The 24,070-nt window shown below is 43.4% G+C and overlaps 1 protein-coding gene and 1 pseudogene across 1 annotated transcript; both read right to left on the reverse strand.

Moving 5' to 3' along the window:
- Positions 1 to 249: 249 nt before the first annotated feature.
- lclat1 (lysocardiolipin acyltransferase 1) lies at positions 250 to 22,894 on the reverse strand. The gene is made up of 6 exons (XM_085342798.1): positions 22,556 to 22,894; positions 5,971 to 6,138; positions 5,314 to 5,512; positions 4,909 to 5,055; positions 3,491 to 3,607; positions 250 to 2,545 (listed from the first exon to the last, which is right to left on the reverse strand). The coding sequence occupies exons 2-6, from the start codon at positions 6,136 to 6,138 to the stop codon at positions 2,019 to 2,021; spliced, it is 1,158 nt and encodes a 385-aa protein (XP_085198924.1). The 5' UTR covers positions 22,556 to 22,894; the 3' UTR covers positions 250 to 2,018.
- LOC146612310 (uncharacterized) lies at positions 12,278 to 13,726 on the reverse strand (annotated as a pseudogene).
- Positions 22,895 to 24,070: the final 1,176 nt, after the last annotated feature.

Here is a 24,070-nt window from a genome sequence, read left to right on the forward strand (position 1 = left end):
CCACTGCAATACAGTAGTTGTTACAGGACATGCAAGATTAAAGGACTGCAGTGGAAAAAAAATGCAATGAATGAAACTGCCGATCACATGACACTGGGGCACCAAAAGCGCCGTTACTACTTAAGTTGGGAGTCAAAAAAACAAAAGATGACGGGAGACATCAGTGAGTCGATACAGCATATTTATTTAGATATATATCTCTTCATTTAAAAGACTGACTCATAACAGTGTCCACTGCGTTTACCTGAGGACAGTGATTTTTAAAGAGGTCCAGCATCGACAAGTAAATGTAAAAATGAGCAACACAAAACGGCACAGGTGAAAGAGACAGATTTCCAGCTGGTTTGGGAGTTTTAAGTGGTTTGAAAAAACAAAACAGTTATATAGTACCATATTTGGTAAACAAACATGCTGATGATCGAGTTGTTAACAAAACTATATCACAGTGACTAGAAACAGCCCCTTTTGACATAAACTCGAGGAGCTTCGGATTTGCATAAACCAAACAAAACAAAAAAAGACCCCATTGTCGACTCTGTTGTGTGCCAGACAATTAGTACTTCAAAAGTGGATTGAAGTCGTCAGCTAGATCACACATTTCACAGTGTTACAGAAACTGCTGTAGACCTCCAAACACAAAAAGCTTCTTTACTCACTCAAGTAAAAATGTAATTGAGTTTGAACAGAGAGCAAAGGCAAAGAGAACAAGAGGTGAAACATGCAGCTGAAGAACTGCTTCAATCTTCTTTCAATTTCACTCCTTTTTTGGCACAACTGGAGTCGCTTTCTCAGCTGTCATTTGCTAATTGAGTTTAGCCGGCGCATCAATGCCAGTCCTCTGGAGAGGGATACCAGCAGTGGTGGGCATTACAGGGCTTTTTTGGATTAGGTTGAGTTCAGGGCCAGTTTTCCACTCCAAGTCTGGTTCTCTGTGCCACCCTGCACATTGAGGGGTAACGTTGTCCCAACAGGACATTCTTCCACCCCAGCACCACACACATCCCGTCTCTACAAGGTGTCTCTTCATCCCCAGAAAGGGCACAAAGCCCATCTGCTTCTACAGTAAGCCAGACTTATCAGTCAGATCTTTAATTTTGATAATAATACAAGTGCTGCCTCAATATAGCTACAGGCAACCCTGCCACTGACATGTAGATCTACCGCTTCCTCACATGACAGACTACTTGCTTTTGATTGCTTTTTGTTTTTAAAGTTGACATTTGCTTTTCTCACTGCTGGGTTTACATGGAAAAGCTGCATTGTCATATTGACTTGAGCAATTGAGACATATACAGTGAAACCACCATATAGGCTAAAAGGGTAATTATACCCACTAAACGTAAACAGTTTTACTCATATGTGCCTTAATAACTCTCTGGGAATTACATCTGTCCTTTTTTTCCCCTTGCTGAACACTTCTAACAGAAGCTGATTGATTTAAACAATCCAGCTTATACTGCTAATGTGAATATTAGCAGAAGTCAAATCATCATACATACACGTTCTGTACTATGGCTCTGCTCCATTCATGATTTAAAAAAATTATTACAGCATACAATAAAATACATTTCAAAAATATGAATATCTAACAAGTATGACAAATACCAACAGCAGTATTTTCTGACACAGGTCCATACCGAGGTCCCAAACAACAAACCATGATAAACACCTACTACATGAAACGGATAAAAATGGACAGACGGCAAGCTAAATAACAGTGATTACACAAGAAAAGTCACAGAAAGGGCAAGTGATACATCATTTACGATGAATTCCCTAAACCCAACACAGTTTAATATGGTTAACATTCCTTCCCCCCCCCCCCAGAAAGCTCTTTCCACTGAAGCCATGCATACCATCGTGGGTGCACTTATTTTTGTCCTTCTAAGGCATGGAGCACTAGGTCCCACCATGGGATCCTTTAGCTCACTGGACTGAACAAGTGTAGACAAATGAGTCCTCAGTCTTTGCTGAGTACAGGTGGTAACACGTCATTGTTCATTCGCAACTGTATTTCCTCACTTCATTTTTCCATCTAGCAATTTATTGTTCTCACTGACGTCAGCAGACATCGACTTCCAGTATCGATGGCAGGCCATCTCCAGCATCTCAAGCCCTCCAAAGCGCTTGTGCTGAGCTATGTACACTCCAACCATGATCAGGAAGTAAAGCCTGAAAGGAGCCCAGAGCCACAGGCCAGTGAAACACAGAGCAATGAAGCTGCTCCAATACAGCAGCGAGGCCGCTTTGATCAGAGTAACTCGCAGCTCTGACTTACAGGGTGGTACTCGTGCAATGCCATCCCTGTCAAAGGCGCGGGGCTGCCCTGAGTAAAAGTCCCGTAACCGGACCTCCTTTTCAGCCCAGCGCTCCCGACACCAAGATTCTAAGTCAGAGGAAGAGGTGGGAAGTGCAGACACTGGATAGCGCCGGACATGGAAATGGATCTCACGTGGGAAATGGCCGGATATGAGGTGGCGTTCCGTCTGTGGGATGTTCTTAGGGTAGGCGACTGTAATGTCATGGACGGCATCCAAATTATCACCTAGGAAAAAAGTAAAAAACAAGTACAATTTAAAATGATGAATGGGAGAATAACACGACTTACTATTTTAAAAAGATGAAAGCAAATTCATTTAGAAGTGTGAAAAACTCTACTTCCGATCCAGAACCACAAACAGTAAATCTTTTAGACATGAAGACAAGCCACTGCAGGGAGAATTATTATCTCTCTTACAAAACCACACTAGTTCACTGGCCCCGTTACTCAGACACCTCCAATTATCCAGTAACTCGCCGTTTTAAAACTACCGTCATCACTGATCTACAGTGCCCTTGTATACACAGGGGGAACAAAATAGATTACCAAAAGCACAGGATGACACCCGCAAGCGCCTGCTCTCACAGTAAAAATAGAGCTTAGAGGGGCACAGTGGATATGGACAGGGAGAACATGATCAGCATGAGTATGTCAGTCAGTGGCATAAAGAAAGGGAGATGAAAATTGGCTTAGTCTGACGATATCACAGTGTTTCACAACACCTGCTTGGAGAGTCTGTGTCACTGCTGAGCATGCAGGGTTGGTGGGGGGGTGGGGGGGTGGGACAGCAGGACCAGAGATGGTATTTAAGACCTTTGGAAGACTGCCAGGTTGAGCTCACACAGAAATATGATAATATCGGGTAGCTGTAATGACTGGCATTGGGATGAAGCATATGTCTGAGACTCTGAAGAATAACAGGTATAATCCCTCCTTGTATGAACAGCGTCAGTGGAATAAGTACAGTCATCGTAGCAGCGTGTCATTTTCAGTTGGTTTTAGAGATAAAATATTTCCGTCCTCATGACAGGCTTTGTGTCCTGGTTATTTTCATGTGAACGCATTACACTGTCTGGCTGCCAACTATCCTTAACGTGTCTATTACAAGTAAATCGGTCACGTGTTTAATGTAGATGATTTCAGAAGCTGTTAATGTCCTTCAAAGCTGACCTTTTCGTAGTCGGTCCACAATGAAGGTGAATCCTGTGGTGCGGGGATGAAGAACATACTCAAACTTCGGCAGGCTGTTCTGTGCAGCAAACGCGTCGCTCTTTGCCCTTGTATTTTCTGCAGAAGACACACACCATAAAACTTGAGTAAAAACTCTGTAAAAACATATCATGTTACTCATTCTCTCCAGGATAAATGTTTTTACTGGGATGCAATCAAGACTCTAAGTTTGTATCATATGACTGCTTTAAGAAGAGTGCATAAACCTTTATGTAGGCACAAAAAATAAGGTAAATAAACCAAGAATTGTTTTAAGATGCTAGGAGTATTAGCTGTATGTATTCATTTTGACTTTACGATGAAATTTATACTGTCAAACCAAAATACCATGGACAAGATTAACTGTTGCATATTAGATAGCCTTAATAATAACAACAGCCGAACTCATGGGGATACATAATCAAAAAATTCCAGTGTACTATTATAAAAATAGAAGTAACAATAACAACATGGGTTACGGGATATGATTAGATTCATTAATACACCCACTAAAGATAAACATTTATCCATTTATAAAAATCCATGGGGGGGCATAAACACAGGAAAGGTGACTATTTATTAGCCAAACATTCCTCGGGAACTTGTTGCTGGAACATGTAAACTATATCATGACTCATAAGTTATATTATGCAACAAGAAGCAAATTCAGACAGAGTACTCAGACAACAGACAGCTCTGTTGATCACACCTGTTCTCTTAAACAAAGCTGTTTGTCATTCCTACACAGTCTCTTATTCAATTCAGTTTTAAAAGCTTTATTAAAAAGTTTGCTCTGACCTTGATCCTTTAGTCTGTATGCCTCTAGGATAAGCAGTGTGGGACTAATGAACTTCCACGTAAGAAGTCAACATACCGTGTATATATCCCCTTGTTTCTTGCGTCAAATCAAGCCTTGAAGTCTAAGAGGCTTACTTGCAAACACACTCGCAAGGGTGCAAACATAACACCAACTGTAAAGTAATACTTAGACCCTACTGGCTAATTATGATGTAACTACATTCAGCTCAACATGACATCATGATATGTAAATGGGAGTTAAGCTTCTCCCAGTAATGCTACTCAGGACTTTGACTGGCTCAAATGGGATCTGAAGGGCCTTTAGGCACAAGTGTCACTCTTGCTTAGACCGAGAGATCAGAGCATTCTTGCAGAAATGGCAGTGACAAGAGATTTAGATATGTCTTATCACTCTGAAATTGTGTTTGCATAACAGTGTCGAGCGCAAAGGCATGCAACAGGTGGAGCGCTACGCTGAGCTCTGGAAGCCGACTGGTGGGTAACACATTTTCAGAGTAATAACTGAAATATGGACAGACTGCCCCATGAATGAATTAAACACTGCAAGGTTTACACTTCACCGGTAAGGTCGGTGCCTTCTGGGAAGAGCAGCAACTGTAAGGGCTCTCTGATGTCACAAAAGTAGTCCAGCATGTTCTCCAAATGCTTCTTGTCCTCCTCCCAACGACGTTGAATGAAGACAAAGCAGGCAACCTGCATTGCCCAACCTGCAAAGCAAATATTAAGTTGTCACATGTCTGCTTATCAAGGTAAACTGGCTAACATCTTAAAGTAGGAGCTGAACTTGTATAACACATTAGTGCTCTAACTTTACATCATAATGTTCCTCTTTTATATTTACATTCAGCCAAGTCAGTCTTAATGGTTTTATCTCCTCTTTCAGCATATATTACATTATAGTTTGTGTAAGTGTACACGAGTGTCTTTGTGTGTAGGAAAGGGCAAGGCACCCACTGTATACCCACCAAAGCCAGGAACAGCCTTAAGCGCAGCCTTGAGGCAGATCTTTTCCAGACGAAGGTAGCTGTACCTGAGCAGACAACACCAAAGGAACATCCAGTCCAGGCGGGTACGGTGGTTCATGATGATCACGCTCCGCTCTCCGGGAATGAAACCATCACCTGTTATTACCACCTTCACTCCAAATACTAGCTCCAGCAAGGACTAGAAAAGAGAGACAAGGATGGAGGGAGCATAAAAGAACCGAAAGGGAAGCGAGGGTGACAGATAGGAAGGTGGTCAAGGATGATGACAGGAAAATCATAGAAAGGGAGGAGGCGGAACTAGGAAGAGGTAAAAGAGCCAAAAGAATGAGAAGATAATAAGATACTGGTACTGGTTGGATATTATTGCCATTGTTCATGGTCATATAACCAATCACAGGTGATTTTACATGGCACCACCTTGTGTTTCATCTGATAACGAGCAGGTATACGATCATCAATTGTTGCAGTCATGATACACAAGACCTTTGCCTTGTTCTCAGGCATAATTGGAATAAATGAAGTATAGTTTTGACAAATTAAGAGAAAAGGCATATTTTCATCAGCCTATGCACAGGTAACTTAAGACCATCTGTCGCACACAAGTAGGTTAAGAAAAGGGTAAGCTGGTGTACGCACCACAGGTAGGGTGAGCCAGGTAGCCACAATTCGATCACTGAGCCAGCGGTACCAAGCAGGAGACAACAACATGAGGGGTAAAACTGGCCCCAGCATGAAGACGCTCCCGAAGAAACTACCCAAAAACAGGGTCACCACAAAGTACAGGCCCCGCACTGACACAGCCATCTGCAAGAGATGAACAAGACAAGATTAGCTGAGTACAAGTCCATACAGAATAAACATAACAGTTTTAAAGAAACACTGTTTTATTAAGTGGGTGGATGATGACAGTCACTGTATTCCAGACTTGGATCTCTGCTATGGAAAGAAGCTAAGAAGAAGAACATTGATAATATGAAACAAATGTGGTTTTTAGCGGTCTCGCCAAAAGCAAAGATTGCAGTTCTGTTGCTCTTTTAATATATTTACCCACAAACAGTGGAAAATCCAGGGCAGACATTCCTAGGGTGGAATGTAAATGGGGGGAACCTTTTGGTCTGTGGGTGACAGATTGTGGGTGCACAGTCACTAAATCACGTTTTGTTGTGGTTTTGGAATTATTCACTGAATGTACTGCTGGAGAAACTTTCTGTTATTCTTAATAAAATGGCTTTGTTGAATGAAGATCTTAAACTATCACTCAAGTATAATCAGGAACAGAACAGAAGAATTTAAATATTGTAACAGGAACTTGGATGCAATCAATATGGCAATATATGGAGTGTTAAGACACTGAAAGCAAAAAAGCCTGGAAAATGATACTCTTACATTGAAAGTCTCAACTGATTAGGAATGCTAGGTATGTTTTTACTGCATTGGGTGTGTGCTTAGGATCACTGTCACGCTTAATAATGAAGCTATTGCTAGTCAGATGCTTTCCAGATGGTACTGTATGATGGATGATGGAAAACCTGACAGTCCTTTTCAGTGTTCATAATCCCATCAGTTTTGTCAACATACCCAAATCATGACAAAGCCTCCACCATGTTTAACAGATTGCTGTAGCTGCTTGCTGTTGTACCTCTCTCCTTAACCTCCAAACTGATGACTATTTGAACGAAGGTGCTATAAGATTGATTGCCACCGATTTTTCCAGTGATTGCTAGTGATCTTTGGTTCAGTCCACTGAGACCATTTCTGATGGGGCAAACAGTGGATGGACTGGTTCATATATTGTACTTTTCTGCTCTTTTCTACTCTAGCATTCAAAACGCTTTATACAACATGCCTTATTCAATTCACACAAGCACTTTTTTCCTACAGCTATGTGCCTTTCTATCTAACATTCCTACTCCGATGGGGCAATTTAGGGTTCCGCATCTTGCCCAAGCGTACTTAAGCCCCTTTCACATAGAAAGCAACATGTGCTGCGCTGACCGCTAGCTGGAGAAAATGGCCCAAAAATTGTGTTACACTCCACTTTTACTTGTTTCTTCATCCCTTGCATTAGGGACCTTTTTTATGCTTGAATTATTTTATAAGTTAGTGTTAACTGGTCTACCAAGGAATAGAATGGAATGAAATGAGTGAAAAGGTAGCCAGTGTATAAAGTAAAGAACCTAAAGACTACTTTTAAAGGTTAGAAGTAATGAGTACAAATACTTACTTAGAATTTTCTGTAATTGAGTAGTTATTTTTCTGACAACTTTTTACTTTTACTCCCTACATTTTTAAACAAATATCTTTACTTTCTACTCCTTACATTTTCAAAACAGGCTCCTGGTTTTTGGTTTAACATTTAAGGGGAGTTATTATTTCACGTCACTGCAGGTCTTCAAACAGCAAACTGATTTGAGCCTAAACAACACATGAAAGCCAGTCCTATTTGTATATTAATCACCAGGCGACATTGCATAAAAAGGGATCAAAGAGGCAAAACGGTGTGCCATAGTTAGGGGTTAAAGTGGGCCTGGAACAAGTGCAGATGTCCATAATTTGCAGTTGTGGTACTTCAGTATTTAGCTAGCTCTAAGAAAGAGGAGTGAGTATAAAGGGAATACCTTTTTTTACGTGGCAGGTAAAAAAATGCAAAATTTCTATCACCTCAACAAACATCAGCAAACCCACAAATTGTTTCTGTGCAGTTTGTCACAATATGCCTTCTACCTTAAAAGCTACAGCTGCTATATTTCACAGGGGAGAGAATGAGAACTAAAACCACTCAAGATAGAGAAAGACGGGACCGGAGAGGAAGAAGAGAGAATTCTATTTAAAGGTAATAACTGCTCATGATATTTGATCAACTGGAACTTGAAAGCTTACATGCAAGTCCTGATTTTTTTATGTCAGATGTTATCTGTATATGTGAAGCAATGACTTTTCATATTGTGAAGCGTTCTGCAAAACAAACTGAGGTATGCCAAGTTTGTGTTATTCAAAAGCGGCATGAAAATACTCTGCAGCTTAGTGCAGCATAAACAATTTAGATTTGCCGTACTGTGATGGATTTAAAGCAAAGAACGTTGGGTTACTTAACGTAATCCCTGGTTCTTTGATAACAGAGTGAGGTGTTTCACTATGGGAATCGCCTCGGCGTGACCAACTACGGAAGCTCCAATGACACCACGTCTGTCTATGACAGACCTGTCGAGCCGTGCTCAGGGCTCCGCCCCCTCGTACTAACACGGCCGACCAGCTCCTCCTAACTCATTCCAAGCAGATTTCTTTCCGTGCCTAAGCAAGGAGGGAAGTGTTGGTGAAACACCTCACTCTGTTATCAAAGAACCAGGGATTACGTTAAGTAACCCAACGTTCTTTTTCTAACTTCGCTCGGTGTTTCACTATGGGAGATATGGCCCACTCCCGGATTGCGCCAGCTCCTGAAGCTACTCTCCAGTGCTACTCCAGGATCTCAGGTCGAACCTGAGGCACCAGAATCCAGCACCGTCTGAGCCAGGGATGACTGTGCAACATCCAGCCGATAAAACCGGACAAACGTGTGCGGCGTAGCCCAGCTTGCTGCCGCACAAATATCCTGGACTGATACACCTCTGAACAACGCCCAGGATGTGGCCACACCCCTAGTGGAGTGTGCTCGGAGTCCCGGGGGGGCCTGCAAGCCCTTACAGCTATAAGCCAGAGCTAAGGCCTCTACAATCCAATGAGCTAGTCTCTGGCGTGATACGGGCCTGCCCTTGTGAGGGGAGGCCCAGGAAACAAACAGCTGATCCGACTTCCTGAATCCAGCTGTTCTGTCAACATAAGTCCCCAAGGCCCGGACAGGGCACAAAGTGTTCAGCCTCTGCTCCCTCTCGGAAGAGAATGGAGGGGGGTGAAAAGCTAGGAGCTCTACTGTAGGGCACCTGTATGATGTTTCCAACACTTTAGGGACAAAGGCTGGGTTAGGCCTCAGGAGTGCTTTAGTGAGTCCCGGGGCCAACTGTAGACAAGAGGGGTGAATAGACAGAGCCTGTAATTCACTAACTCGCTTGGCTGTGGTTAGAGCCAACAGCAGAGTGGTTTTAAGAGAGAGAAACTTCAACCCCACTGCCCCAATAGGCTCAAAGGGGTGGTGGGAGAGGGCGTCTAAAACGACTGACAGATCCCATAAAGGGACCAGTGGTCTAGAAACTGGGAGCGTTCGACGCGCTCCTCTCATGAAGCGACCTACAAGGGGGTGCTGCCCAGCAGGTTTATCACCAAACCCCACGTGGCAGGCTGAAATAGCTGCTAAATAGACCTTTATAGTGGAAAAAGCTTTCCTTTTGTCCAGCAAGTCTTGAAGAAAACACAACAGCTCCACCACTGAACACTGAAAAGGGATAATCTGCTTTTCATGGCACCACTCTTCAAAAACACGCCATTTACTGCTGTAAATGGAACGGGTGGAGGAGGCTCTGGCATTCTGAATGGTTTCAATAACCTTCGGAGGCATGCCTGCTGCCTTCAAATTCCACCTTTCACGGGCCAGGCCCAGAGAGCAACCTGGTCTGGATGGGGATGGTATATCTCCCCACGCGCCTGAGACAGAAGGTCCCTGCGGATGGGGAGTGGCCATGGCTCGTCCACCAGAAGCTGGATGATTTCTGCTATCCAGTGTTTGGATGGCCACCGTGGAGCTATTAAAATCAGAGACAGCCCCTGATCCCTCACTCTGATCAGTGTTGGGGAGATCAGGCTGAGGGGAGGGAAAGCATACAGCAGAGTTTTTGGCCAAGGATGGGCCAGCGCATCCACGCCCAGTGGCGCGTGTGCGTCTGACAGGGAGAAAAACAGGGGGCACTGTGTGTTTTCTCGCGAGGCGAAGAGATCTACGGCAGCCCGGCCGTATCTCTGCCAAATCTGCTCCACCACCTGTGGGTGAAGCCTCCATTCTCCGAACAGTGGATTTCCTCTGGACAGGAGGTCCGCCCCCCTGTTCAGAATTCCTGGCATGTGAGTTGCCCGAAGGGAGAGGAGCCGAGTGCTGCTCCACATAATTATTTCCCTGGCTAACCTGTGTAGCTGCCGGGAACGGGTGCCGCCCTGGCGGTTGATATAAGCAACTACAGTGGAGTTGTCTGTTTTCACTAAAACATGTTGACCCCGGAGATACGGCAGAAAATGCCGTAAGGCTAGGAGCACCGCGCGGAGCTCCAGCACATTTATGTGATTCAGAGTGAGTCTCTGTGACCAAACGCCATTCACTGCTCTGCCCATCATAGTTGCACCCCAACCTGACAGGGATGCATCTGTGGTCAGCGTCACCCTGGATGATACTGCCCCGAGCGGTACCCCCGCCGCGAGAGCTGTCGGGCTCCTCCAGGGCCGGAGAGCCGCAATACACGGCTGCGTTATTTTTACACCACGACTGAGATGTCGGCGAGGGCACAGCTGCAGAGAAGCGACCCACCGCTGAAAATCTCTCATCATAAGCAGCCCCAAGTGTACCACCGATATCACCGAGGCCATGAGGCCGAGGAGGCGGAGACAGAGTCGGAACCGCACGACTTTCCCCAGCTGAAAACGGGAAAGACAGTGAGTGAAGGATGCGATCCTCCGCTCTGAAAGTGCGATACGATAAGAGATGGAGTCTATTCTGAGCCCCAGATACTCTGTAAACTGTGCGGGTTCCAAGTGGCTCTTTTCCAGGTTGATAGTGAACCCAAGCTCCGTGAGGTGATTCACCACCACCTCGGAGTCTTTGATCGCCTGCTCGCGCGATCGTGAGCATATTAGATAATCGTCTATGTAAGAAAATATTCTGATGCCGCTGTTCCTTAACGGAGACAGCGCTGCCTCCACACATTTGCTGAACACCCTCGGAGCTAAGGATAGCCCGAATGGGATAGTTTGAAACTCGTACGCTACGCTCTGATAAGCGAACCTGAGATATTTCCTGTGTGGAGGATAAATGGCGATGTAAAAATATGCGTCTGATAGGTCGATTGTAACAAACCAATCGCCTGTGTGAATTGAGCGACAAAGCATCTTGTGTGTGAGCATTCTGAACGTGTACTTTCTCAAATGCTTGTTTAACACACGCAGATCCAGAATAGGACGGAGCGACGTTCCGTCCTTTTTCGGGATGAGGAAATAGCGGGAGTAAAAGCCCTGCTGAGCTTCTTCGCTCGGAACCGCTCCGATCGCCTGTTTGTGTAACAGGGAGGATATTTCCTCCTCCAGCACATTCGCTGAATCGCGACTGGCCACAGAAGCTAACACTCCGCCGAATCTCGGTGGTTTTGCCGCAAACTGTAGTCTGTAACCATGGGAAATGGTTGACAAGACCCAGGGATGAACTGCGCATGCGCGCCACCGCTCCAGCCGCTCTGCGAGCGGGCCTCTGAAGAAGCGGTAGCGTGACGTCACCCCTGTCTCCCGGAAGGAGTTGGGGCTCTCCCCCTCGGGAAGAGCGTGAGCTCCCCCCGCTGGGAACAAAGACAAATTGCAGTGATTTTCTTTTGTTTTTATTTTGAAACTGGGGGGACATTCTGCCCTTGGCAAACTGCCTGGCTGCAGAAATGCACGTTTTATTTCTTTTGTTACCCCCAAACCACAGTGAAGTGTCTGGTGACTCTGGGCAGTGCTTGGTGACACAGACAGAGTGTTTAGAAGTGTTTGGTGACACTGCGCCATTTGTCCACAAGTCTGTCCTCCCTGAACTGGAGGAGGAGACTGAGAGGGTGCTCCTGGTGAACTGGAAACTTCCGGAGACCCTGAACTTTGGAGTGATTTGGTTACCCCTTCTAACACCTTCCTTCTCTTTGGGGAAGAAAAGAGGGGTGACACAGAATGCTGCAGGTGTGCTAGGCTGACCGCTTCTTTTTCCCCTCTCCGGGGTGTGACGGCTTGTTCTTTGCAGCAACTGCTGCAAAGGAATGCTTGCCCCAAGGTCTTCGGTTCTCTACCTTGGCCTGGTGGGCACCCTGCTGGCCTCCTGCTCCTCTCTGCATTCTGACCCCACTCTGTCTCCCTCTCGCAGCTGCTGCTGTTGCTGCAAAGCCAGCTCTTGGCACCTGCTGGGGCTGAGAGTTAGGTTTTCTGGGTAAGCAGAGATTGAATGCTTCACCCTCCTGCTTTCTGCGGGTGCTTGCTTCTCTCATTCTCTCCAGGGCTGGGCCAAAGAGACCCTTGGTTGGGTCATAGGCTGCATCCATGACCTCAGCCTTCTGAGCAGGCCTGACAGGTTTAGCCACAAGGCTCTCTCACCCGAGACTGCAAGGCCCATAACGCGACCACACCCTTGGACTGCTCCCCTGGAGGAGCGAAGAATGAGATCATTAACCACGCAGATTTCATCCCAGAGGGCTGGGTTCGGGCAACCCGAGTCAAGCTGACGGCCCATGTCTTCCAGAATTTCTGCCTGATATGCTGATAGCAGTGTGACTGCATTAAGCGAGCACACTGACTGTGCAGCATATTTGTATGTCCTTTGATAAATAGATGCCATGAGGCGATCTATCTTGTTGGGCAAAGAAATGCTAGAAGAAGCTGAGATTGCCCTGCGGTTAGGGTGAAGGTGATACGCCACTGAAGGCTCCACTGCTGGGGGTTCAGTCAGCCCCAGTTCACCCATCCCCTGGATCTCAAGCTTAGAGCAGCCCTTGGTCGGAAGCTTGCTTTTAAAAGGGCTTGACCAATAGCGACTCATTTCTTTCATGCAGGCTGGGACTGCTGGCAGAAGCTGCTTTGATGGCGGCAAGGCTGGTGGGAGCCTCTTGCCGTCATACAAGTCACGTTCTGCCCCTTCGGCATCCTGGGCGGCTGGCCATGGGATGCCTAGCTTGGCAGCAGCCCGTTTACAGACCTCGTACAAATTGCTGTCCACCAGGGGTGCAACTTCAGCCCCACTCGGTGGCCTGGACTACTGGGGAGGAAAGGTAGAGTCATCCTCCTGTTCCTCATCCATGTCCTCCAGGTCGAGGAGGTCGGAGTCGGCATCGCCCTCCGCGTCCTCGCCACCCGGCTCGCCCACGTTTTGATCGAGGAGGTCCTCGAACGATGGGGGCATGAGCGGGGACTCTTCTTCCATCATGTCCGCCCAGCTTGTGGAGGCTCGCGGATGACGGATATCGCTCGTAGCAGTAGCAGCCGACAGGCAGGGGTCCTGACTGTTCATTACTGCTACTCTCAGCCTCCTTTCCAGGACTTTCTCTGGCATCAAAGCACAGTGTGGGCATCCCTGAGGGTCCGCCAGTGAAGCCTGAGCATGCTTGGCACCCATACAGACGATGCACATTGGATGAGGGTCCCTGCCCGAGATGGTGGCACCGCATGATGCGGGGCACGGGCGGGATGCAGCCTCTTTAGCCTTCGGCTCCGACCTTTTGGCGGGAGTAGGAGCCATAGACATGGTTAGCGGAAAGGGGTGAGACTAGGCTACACCAGGCTCGTCTCGACACGTTAGCCCGTAAGTAGCTAGGACTAGCAGCGGGTGTTAAATCCGATCTAGTCGCGGCGGGAGTCAGCTCGTCGTGACACGTTGGCTGCACTCCGCTAGCCAATATCGTTAGCAACTTAATGCTAACCGAACCCTACGTCGACCAACAAGCTAATGCTAGTGAGACGCTAATGTGGTTCGTGGCCTGCTAACAAGTTAATGCTAGCCGGACACTGAACGAACAGCTCGCCGTAACGCGTTAGCCCGAGTCACACAACGTCGGCTACCTCGCTAACTAAAACCAGGAACCGCTGGGACAGCTCGCCTGACGCGGTTGCTGTTCCACAGTGCAACTCTAAGTACACTTCTTTCGAAGGACTTACTCAGCACGATCCAAACTGGAACCGGAAAAACTGCGTTCGGCGACGTACTCCTACACGGGACGCCTGAGAACTGTTAAGCAGCTAATCAAGTTAGCCTGGATGCGCTGAGGGAGCTCAAAGTAGTTTCTCACGGGAAGAAAGCGAGAATGAGTTAGGAGGAGCTGGTCGGCCGTGTTAGTACGAGGGGGCGGAGCCCTGAGCACGGCTCGACAGGTCTGTCATAGACAGACGTGGTGTCATTGGAGCTTCCGTAGTTGGTCACGCCGAGGCGATTCCCATAGTGAAACACCGAGCGAAGTTAGAAAAAGAACTGTGTGTGACTAGTGCACAGTGGCTGTGGTGCTCAAGGTGAGAATTCGATTACATCAAGTGTAGCACAGTTGAATTTGAAGTTAAGCTGATGAATCTTAGATTCATTCACTCAATTCCACCTTCATACCAACCTTATACAGCCTAGTATAAAAATAACATGCACAATATACTGTCATCACAGAGGATGCCAAGACAACTCATGAGACATGTGCTTATATCTTGTTGAATTCAGTTGTGCAAATCCACAAAGACGAGTAAACCTCAGAGCTGCAGTGGCCCAGATCACCTAATCACAGCCTGTACCATTAAGAGTTATTACTCATTTCCCCACATTGAGCCACTACAACCCCACGCGTTGAATCCCACTTTAACCCCCAACTGTACTCATTTTTCAGTTTAAAGGTAAAGTCATCCTCTGTTCTGTAAGCAACAGAAAACAGAGGAATTTCTTTATTTTCTCCAATTGTTTGTTCATATTCTACATAACTGATTCAAACTGAGTGCATTCAGTAGAATTAAAATTTAGACTGAAATAAAGTTTCATCTACCAATATTATTTTATTATTGTATTAATATAGCACAAGGTTCAGTTAACTTTGCACAAAGATAGATGGTAGAATATCCTCCCAGAGAGCTACTTTTTACTTTCTTGCTTTGAGTACATTTCAGAACTTATACCTTTTCACTCGTTGAATAAGTACTTCAGCTTTTACTAGAGTATATTTTAATACTAATATCTGTATTTCCACATAAGTACAGAATGTCTGTACTTTTGCCACATCTGACTACTTTAGAAATTACAAGGAGGACTGGTTACTTGGAAACAAACTATCAAGAAATGACAAGTGGCTGCAAATTTTCCACAATACTGTACATGTACTTCCAAACTGGAAGAATGGATTCAGTATGGTGAAAGACTGGGACACAGAGACTTACTCATTTGTGTAATTTCCAGGTAGTGGTTATTATTCATGAGATATACACATTTTTTAAAATGTGCTTTTATGAAGCGGTAGTTAAAAAAAGCAAGACTAAAAACTTCACAATGGAAATGACAAAAACAACTACACCATAAACTTCGGCTGTTATTGAACCTTTGAGCCACTGACTGCACTAAAAACATCACAAGGTGATAAACTCGTGGAAAAATTGGTTGAACCACACTTAAACTTTATTGTATTGTAAAGTTTTTCCTCTGCTTATCAGATTCAGGGTCTCAGGTGTAGGTGGGGTCAGGAGTGTGGGTAGAACCTATCCTAGTTACCATAAGACAAGAGGTGGGGTACACCATAGATAGCTCTCCAGTCTGCTGCATGGCTTCCAAAGAAAGACACACAATCATTCACCATTGTCTTTGGATTGTCAGGGGAAGTTGGAGTACCCGGTGAGAGCCCATGCAGGCACGAGGAGAACATTTGTAGGCCGCTAATGAACCTTTGACCCACTAACCCTGCTACCAAGAAGCATTAAAACATTACATGATAATGAACCAATGGAAAATTTGATAAACCACACTTACATTTTATTGTGTTAGGAAAATTATCCTTTGAAGTCATTATAAGCCCACGTACAAACTGTCATTGACATGGTTGCAAACAAAACTGAAACCTGATGCTGTATGTACTTTGTAATGGTGTCAAATCACAACAAAACGCTCAAGAACAATCGCATCACTCTAACACAAGGTAAAAGGGACTTAATTCAGCCCTTGTCTTTTCAGAGATATGAGAGGTAAACATTTCAACTTCCAATGGTAATTGAAAGTTGAATGTTAATTTGTGCTTCGCAAACTTTCACACAGGTGTTTTCACTTAGTTTTCCTGATTACACCCCTTCTTATGCTGCATTAATGGCACATCAGAAGTGGAAGGTTGGAAAATCTAATCAGGAATCTCATTGGATTTAACTGATTTATGTAATTTCTTGGCTGCCTCCTGGTTTGCTTTTTAGCCATTTTATGAATAACAACCCCCATCACTTAACTGAAGAAACAGATGAGCTAATAAGGCTTGTTTGTTTGATTTTTTTCCCTGGGGAGAGATAAGAGTGGATTCCCCGTGTCCACTGAATGCAGCATTAGTACCAAGACTGGAGACCTCCATGTATTTCTTAGTATGGTTCCACCAAAGCCTGGGAAAAGGCTGAATTAGCCTGAAAAATGTTAAACACCTGTTATTGCACAAGGCATTGACATAAAAATTCAATATTTATGAAAAAAAAAAATCACCTTTCGAAAAAAACGACAAAGTGTAGACCAATGTCTTTTGATCAATCAAATACAAAATAGTTGGTTAATTTAAGATGAACTAAACCTGTCTTACAAAAGTTTCTAGGGTGATCTAGTCACACAGCCAGTGTGATCACGATGAAAGCAAGCATTATACCAGTTTGCTGCTAAAAATAAATGTCATGGCCAAGCTGGTACTATCCCTTCTGATACTAAACACAAAACAAGAGTTCATTATTGATCTGTCAGGCAGTCATAGTGGAGGAGCAACACTGTGTCATGCCATTCCTTAAGTATATAGTTTACATATTGTTGTGACTTGTGAGGCTCATTCTCCTTATCTTGCAGACAGAGATGCAGAGATTACATTTACAAAACAGCTGGGCTGAAAAGAAATTCTACACAGTGATCTAAGGTCTCTGCATTTTTTTTTTTTTCAGGAGATAAACAACAAGATATCAAGCCTCAAAACAGTGTGCTTTCTATTTTTTCAGAGTAGCTGGCACTAGCTGTCTGCCTATTGTTTTGTTGTAAATGCATCAAAAAATGTAAAAAAAAAAAAAAAAAAAAAAAAAACACCAGCAAAGTAGAAGCGATACAATCTTGTACAGTCTAGGGCTGTGCGATATGACCAAAATCTCATATCCCAATATAAGAAATTCTATCGTCCTGATAACGATATAAATCACAAAAATGTAACATTTTCTGTAAATTCTGTGAATCTCGGGCAGCTCGTCTTGCGGGAAGTGTTTCCAGCTGCGCGTCATGTGGCTGGAGTCGAGTGTTTTAACCGATGCATGAAACGATACATTTTTAGACATAAGTTGTAACGGCCGCCGTTTTCTTTGTATTTATTACACAGCGTGCTGCGGGGAAAAGCCCGTTCTAACGTTTGAGTCTAAGGTTTATTTTTTAGCACCTGGCGGCTCTTTTTTAATTCTCATCTGTAAATAATCTGCTCTTTCACGTTATTCCGTTTATTTTGAAAAGTCTCAACAGGATCTTGAGCTTTATTGTGAAAGGTTTATGTGGAACATATACAAGCGGACACGGGATGCTGTTACCGTCGTTGTTGCTAACCACAACGCATAAAAACAGGCGCTTATCCGTCCATAGTGTGGTTATATTAAATATAAGAGAAAGAGAGAACTTTAAGAAATTAATATAGCCACTACAGTGACCATCAAAACGATGAAAAAATATTGCCGTAAACAGTTTATTTTGCGACACCACGAAACAAACGATAGCGTAAAATGAAATGATAGACGTTTTTATATCGTCATCCGATATATATATCGTTATATCGAACAGCCCTAACACAGTCCATGCGTATCTTAACAGTAGGGCTGTGCAATTAATAAAATGTTAATCTCAATCATGATGCTGGCTTCTCACAATTAAAGGAACATGATTGAGTGCCACTGAAAATGTATGCTCTGCCAATAGAAAGTAAAAGCAAATCAAGTGGTCGCTAGATTAACATGCCTCCATGAGCCAATCACAGCTGTTCCCTGCACTGTGCAGCTTCAGGTTTCCTGGACTAGACGGGCTTAGTAAAAGTGCGTTAAAAGAGATACATAACCAAATTCAAATGTGTGGCACGGCAGGAGGTAAAGAGCTTTTCCCTTGAATTGAATCGTCATTTGCTGTTCGGAAATATTGCAAATTTAGGTCAAGTGATGCTAACCAGGAACAAATTATATGCAAAGAGTGCTGTAGAGTTGTGTCTGCACCGCAAAACCACACAGGTAACTTATTCAGCCACCTGAAAACAAAGCACAAACTGCAGGCAGGTCAAGAAAATCACTGTTCAGCTCGGACTTCCATAAAAGTGAGCAATGATGCAGTGAAATCACCAACGCAGTCGCATTTGGGCAAAGATGCAAGGGTCAACCAAACACGGAGCATAACGATGGCTTCAGGGAAAGGTTTAACATACTGGTCAAAAGATGCTGGCCATCTTTTGATTGAAAGTGTCTTGTGTAGCTGTGGGAAGACCATATACACTCCATGGCAGGGTGCACACAATTATTTTTCTAAAGTGGAAATACCAGTGCCGTATGTAAAACACTACTGGGGAAATACAGAGGGATCTCACAGCTGTCAAGCACTTTGCTATTAGTTTTATTCAGATCAGGTACAATGAATGAAGGGAAAGACTATTTTATGCACTTCACTTGGTGCAATTTTTAAAAAGATACATTTTTTCTTCTAACACGTGCTGAATTTGGGTATATAAGGAAAAGCTATTTTACTTTACTGAAAAAAAGCTTTTGTGCCAATAAATAAAAAAATAATTACATTTATAATATTTATTCTGTAGACGAAAACTATCAGACTGCAAAGAAGATAACATAAACAAGTCTGACTAATTTAACGAAAGGAGTTAGAAATGTTTTTGTATTGCTGATCAGACGGAGCCTGTCATTTTCCACCACACCCCGAGGTTTTGGTGGAAAGCAATACAGGGTACAGTCACCTAGATACTGTGAGGTTATCTTTACTGATATCTGCATGATTTCAGACTGAGTCACTAGACAGAAATCTAACCAGAAAACATTCCAAGGGATCGCTTGTGATCATCTCCACGCAAGCCTTGCTCATCTCAAACAAGCCTATTGAAGTTGGGCAAGTTGAGACATTACACACCTTCCTGTATTAGTAGTTTTTAACCTACTAAAACCGCACGTAAGCAAGTAACCTAAGTGTCAAATATTTTGATGTAATGCACCTTTGCATGCTTGGCAAACCTGATTTGATGCTCGATGAGAAAAAGCCATGCCAAATGATTTGTGTACATTACAGAGAAGGGCGTGGAAACCCTTATAATCTGTAAGACTTACTAGTTTTACAGTTAAGCCCTAAAGCTGGTCAATTACTATTAAGAAGATGAAAGGTTTAAACGGAGAGGCACAGCAAGTCCCTTGCTGACACTGGCATCTCCGAGCTCGTGCTACTGGGAGCAATTTTCTCCTGCAGGTGTTTTCCTCTCTTACGTGAACTTCAGCTCTCACCTTACACCTCAATTACTGTTATGACTGTACAGGCTTCTGGTTCAGACTACCTTCCCCAACACTTTCATCATCCTGCCCTTGTTGACACCTTCTGCGGCATCATGACACAGCAGGTCTCATGGCACCAATCAAAGTGGCAGAAGTTGCATTTAAGCAATCCAAGAGTGTTTGTGCATGATTATGTTGGCATTTAGGGTTTAAGGGTTGCTGGTTTTAACAACGGAAAATGTGAAGCATGAGAGGGCTGAGGACAACAAGCTTGCTCAGCACAATTGCCACAATTAGGCTACGTCCCTTTCCACTCACACACACACACACACACACAAATAAAACACACACCCTTGGGTGGCTGCTGAAACAACTAGACAAGGCTATTCATACATGCAGTAAAAAGGCCTGACACACCTGGAGCCAGTGATGTGAGAACTGAGTGGAATTATGAAAATTAAATTGTTATATAAACATGTTTTTTTCCTGCTTGGCATATACACATGAGGCCTGGTAACACTATTTGTGCAAGACATCCAGGGAAACTTGTTTTCATACTCCAGGGCCAGCATTGCTTGTGAGTTTGATTTATTCCCGTCTACTTGGTTGGTTTAACATTTATTTAATCACCATAGTAATGATCCTGAAATAATTTCCCCAAACACACACACACACACACACACACACACACACACACACACACACACACACACACAAAATTTGGACCAAAATATTCATTCTAAGGGCAGAAAAAGAAAGCAGCGAGGGAAGATAATAAACATAAAATCAATACACAGGATACATTTGTTGTATCAGAAATGTGACAAAAGCTCCTGGAAAAACACAATTGACTATAGAAGGCTTAATAGAGGAAGCTGGTGGCTGTTGTCAAAGAGGATGTGATGGAAAATCTGGTCTAAACTTTAGTGACAAAACCATTTTTTGTCAATCAACTTCCACATTCTTTGCAAGCATACTTCCTGCACGCAGGTGAGGAAGACATATTAAGTAGTCCTGCTCGCTTCTCTTATTTTGTGCCCACTTGGCTCCTGTCCTTCCCATCTTTCTTTGGCACCACATTTAAGAGGTGTGGCAAGCAGCTTGCAACATTATGCCACATTGTAAATTAATTAATTAATTGCACTATTTTGTACATGCAAAAAAAACCCAAAACAACAACTGAAAATAAATTAAAAATGCAAGGCTACAAAAGCGCTTTCCAAACAGGTAATCAAAGAAAACAGAGTTGCTTCCACACAAACTAAACTATTCAGGCTGAAGTATAAATCTGTTTAATCACAACTCTGGTCGAGCGGATTTGAGAGAAAGTTAGAAAGGCGAGGCTGAGATGGTTTGGGCTTGTGCAGAGAATGGATAGTGGATATATTGGACAAAGGACTTTGAATAAGGAGCTGCCTAAGTCTGGTCCCAAGAAAAATGTAGCCAAAATTAAGGAAGGTGTTTGTGTTGGTCCTGAAATCGGTGAAATGATGCTTGACAATGAGTTCAGAAGCCAAATGGATCAGCGGCATGGGAAGCCTTCGTGCAGGTTGTCCAGAATTTTCTTGGAAATCACAGAATTGTGCTCAGCTTATGGATAACATGCTAAAGGCATTTCAGCTAATGACTGCAGAACTTCACTTTAGATGCACTTCTTACGTTCTCATCTCGACTTTTCCCCCCACCAAATCAGCGATGAGCATGGAAGAAAGTCTTCATCAAGAATAAAATGATATCAGGGAAAATTCAATCCTAGCATAATGGGTGACTACTGTTGGTTCTTGCTAAGTCAAGCGCAAAAGCAAATGTATTAAACATTGTTTAACATGTTTAATTTTGAGCTAAATTGACAGGAATTTGCTTTAGCGTCTTTGTCTGGTGTTGTGTTTTGGTTTATTATCAGAATACACACATTAAAACTATTTTGTAGGGGAAATGCTTGAAATTCCAGATATTGTGTTGCTATATTGATATTCAAAAGTGATGTGTATCTCAAAAACCTGACGCAAGTTGGTTGTACTTCTGAAATCAGTGTAAAAAACAAGAACAAAAAAACAGATAAAAAGCAGGTGTGAGGTGCCCAATAGCAAACAAAAAAGAGTTTTTTGTAGAGCAGTGTTATCAATAACTATAACAATCTCATGTTAAGCAAGTCTTTATTTTAGATAAGGGGAAAGCTCAATCGCCTCAGATAAAATCTATATGCTGGTTTGTTTTGAAATTATAGAAATTTATTAACCCCTAAGGCTGCCTGAAAAGGAAACTGATATGCAGTTACTTTGGGTACCTGTGTTTCCAAACTACGATATCTTTTAACTAATATCATACAAGGGCAACTGACAGCAACTTACGCCACCTTTAAAGCAACAATAAAAGTAGCTAATGGACCATCGATCGTACCATACTTTTTCCACTATACCAGGGTGGGGCGAGTAAGGAAGGAGGACTTTAGCCAGAAAGAAAGCCTCGATTAGCCTAGATTTAAGTTTAAGCTAAGAATTGTGCCATATTTTATCTGTAAATAATAATGTTGCTACGTAAATATTGACCTAGCAGCAGCCTTTAATGCAATAAACCACGAGGAGATACTGCAGTCAAATGGATTGGCTAATGGAGACGCTAATGTTTACATTCTGACAGTGTGTGCTCTATTACGGTGAACACATTATGAGGAAGGGGTAACCATACAAGCACCACTTTGCCTTTCCACAAACTGCCTTTAAAATCACTTGGCTACAGAACAGCTCATCTCCCAACGTACACGCTAACTGCTACATTTATTAAACGAGAAGCTACCTTAAGGTAAACTACTAGACTTTCAATGGTGATGGCTAATGCATCGAGTTTTGTGAAACACATACAATTTAAACATACCCACCTTTCGTGCTTATCCTTCACAATCAACGATCGGTGCGGGTGTGCTAGTCACGTTAGCTCCGGTAAGTCCAAACGCTGGGTTGCGACATACTAGCAGCTAGCTAACTAGCAAACATTAGCAAGAGGAGCTCCGCCAGAACACGAGAGCTGGCGCCGGTAGAACACCGGCTGAAACTGCCTCGCACCCGCTTTGTTTCGTGAAGTATTTGCTGCTCTAATTACGGAGCCGAGGCAGCTTCGCTTTATACGAAAGCATTTACTTACTATTAAAACAGAAACTTGCAGCATCAGCCATAACGTTTAGCTAGCTGAAGCCGACCTCTCAACTTGCTACCTCTCACCTGTCTTTACAGACAGGAGTCGACGGGGGGTGCTGTTTGCACAGGATAGCTTCATTAAGGAAAATGACGGTCTCAAAACCGCAGACCTGTGCCATGTGGAGCAGGTTTTGCCAAGGAGAGCCCTCATAGAGAACGCAGCGTAGATTTCGCAAGCTGATAGTGACTTTCACTGACACATTTCTTATATTTTTAGCAGCAGTCGAACTAGTTTGCACCTTTGAAGTCGTAGGTTGTGCAAAAAGAAAGTAGTTGACAATAGAGAAAAATCCAGCAAAGAAGTACTTAAGTACTTTTTGTGCACAGTATGGTTTTATGCATTTTACGCTTATTCATCATATATAATTTCAGCAGTATTATGGTTTAATTAATAAAAAGGTCTGAAATGCTTTTTATTGCTGCTTGCCCAGGGTGAGCTGCTTCAACTATTTTATAGAAAAGCATGCAATGCATATTTAAACATTTTGCTCATTATCTATTGTACAAGTCCTCATCATAACGCATTGAGAGGTCAGTGCATCATTAACAAAGCAGCAGTCACAGGCGACAAAGGGTAAGAACAGATCATTTGAAAAGTAAACAGTTATGCAGAAATAACCAACGGAAAACATAAAAAAAAAACCTGTGTTTTGATTTCACTAATCAAAACACAATTCCTTTAAACATTAAAACTGGTTAGCATTAAACAGGGAAAGTACAGAGTACACTCAGAAGTTTAATCATTTCAGGCTCTTGGTTGAAGCTGGATCAGGCTTTCTTTCAAGATATGCAGCCTTTGCAGTGGCCTAAATTTCTTTAAATTCAAACAATGTTCAGATATGAACAGATATGTTTCCATAGATAACTGCCTTTGTGCACATTAAATCTCTCTCTCTTCAGAGCTTAAAATCTTTTTACTTATGTTAAATTGTTCTTCAGTAGGATTCTTGTTAGTCATATATCAGACGTCATTCAGGTACTGATGATATACATCTCAAGTCCTCCAACGCAGCCTTTTAAAGTAGTGTAAATCTTTGCATATGTCATTTGTTTCTTTTACCCACAGTTATGGGCTGTTCTACTAATACAAATTACCTCAGCATTGAGGGATGTGTGTGCACAGAGCGGTCGATGCGTCTTAGTGTGTCAGAGCATGCACACGGCAGCCTACTCTGTGTGCACGCATGGGGAGTGAGGTG

The sequence above is a fragment of the Diplotaxodon limnothrissa genome, linkage group LG19 (assembly GCF_057381915.1).
Source record: "Diplotaxodon limnothrissa isolate DT_005_m linkage group LG19, D_limnothrissa_male_GT1.1, whole genome shotgun sequence".
In the NCBI taxonomy this organism is placed as follows: domain Eukaryota; kingdom Metazoa; phylum Chordata; class Actinopteri; order Cichliformes; family Cichlidae; genus Diplotaxodon; species Diplotaxodon limnothrissa.

Coding starts and splice junctions, on each gene's coding strand:
- lclat1 (XM_085342798.1), bottom strand. CDS start 6,138: ATGGCTGTGTCAGTGCGGGGCCTGTACTTTGTGGTGACCCTGTTTTTG. Junction 5,513..5,970: donor CCTGGCTCACCCTACCTGTG/GTGCGTACACCA, acceptor TCTCTTTTCTAG/TCCTTGCTGGAGCTAGTATT. Junction 5,056..5,313: donor TAAGGCTGTTCCTGGCTTTG/GTGGGTATACAG, acceptor TTTGCTTTGCAG/GTTGGGCAATGCAGGTTGCC.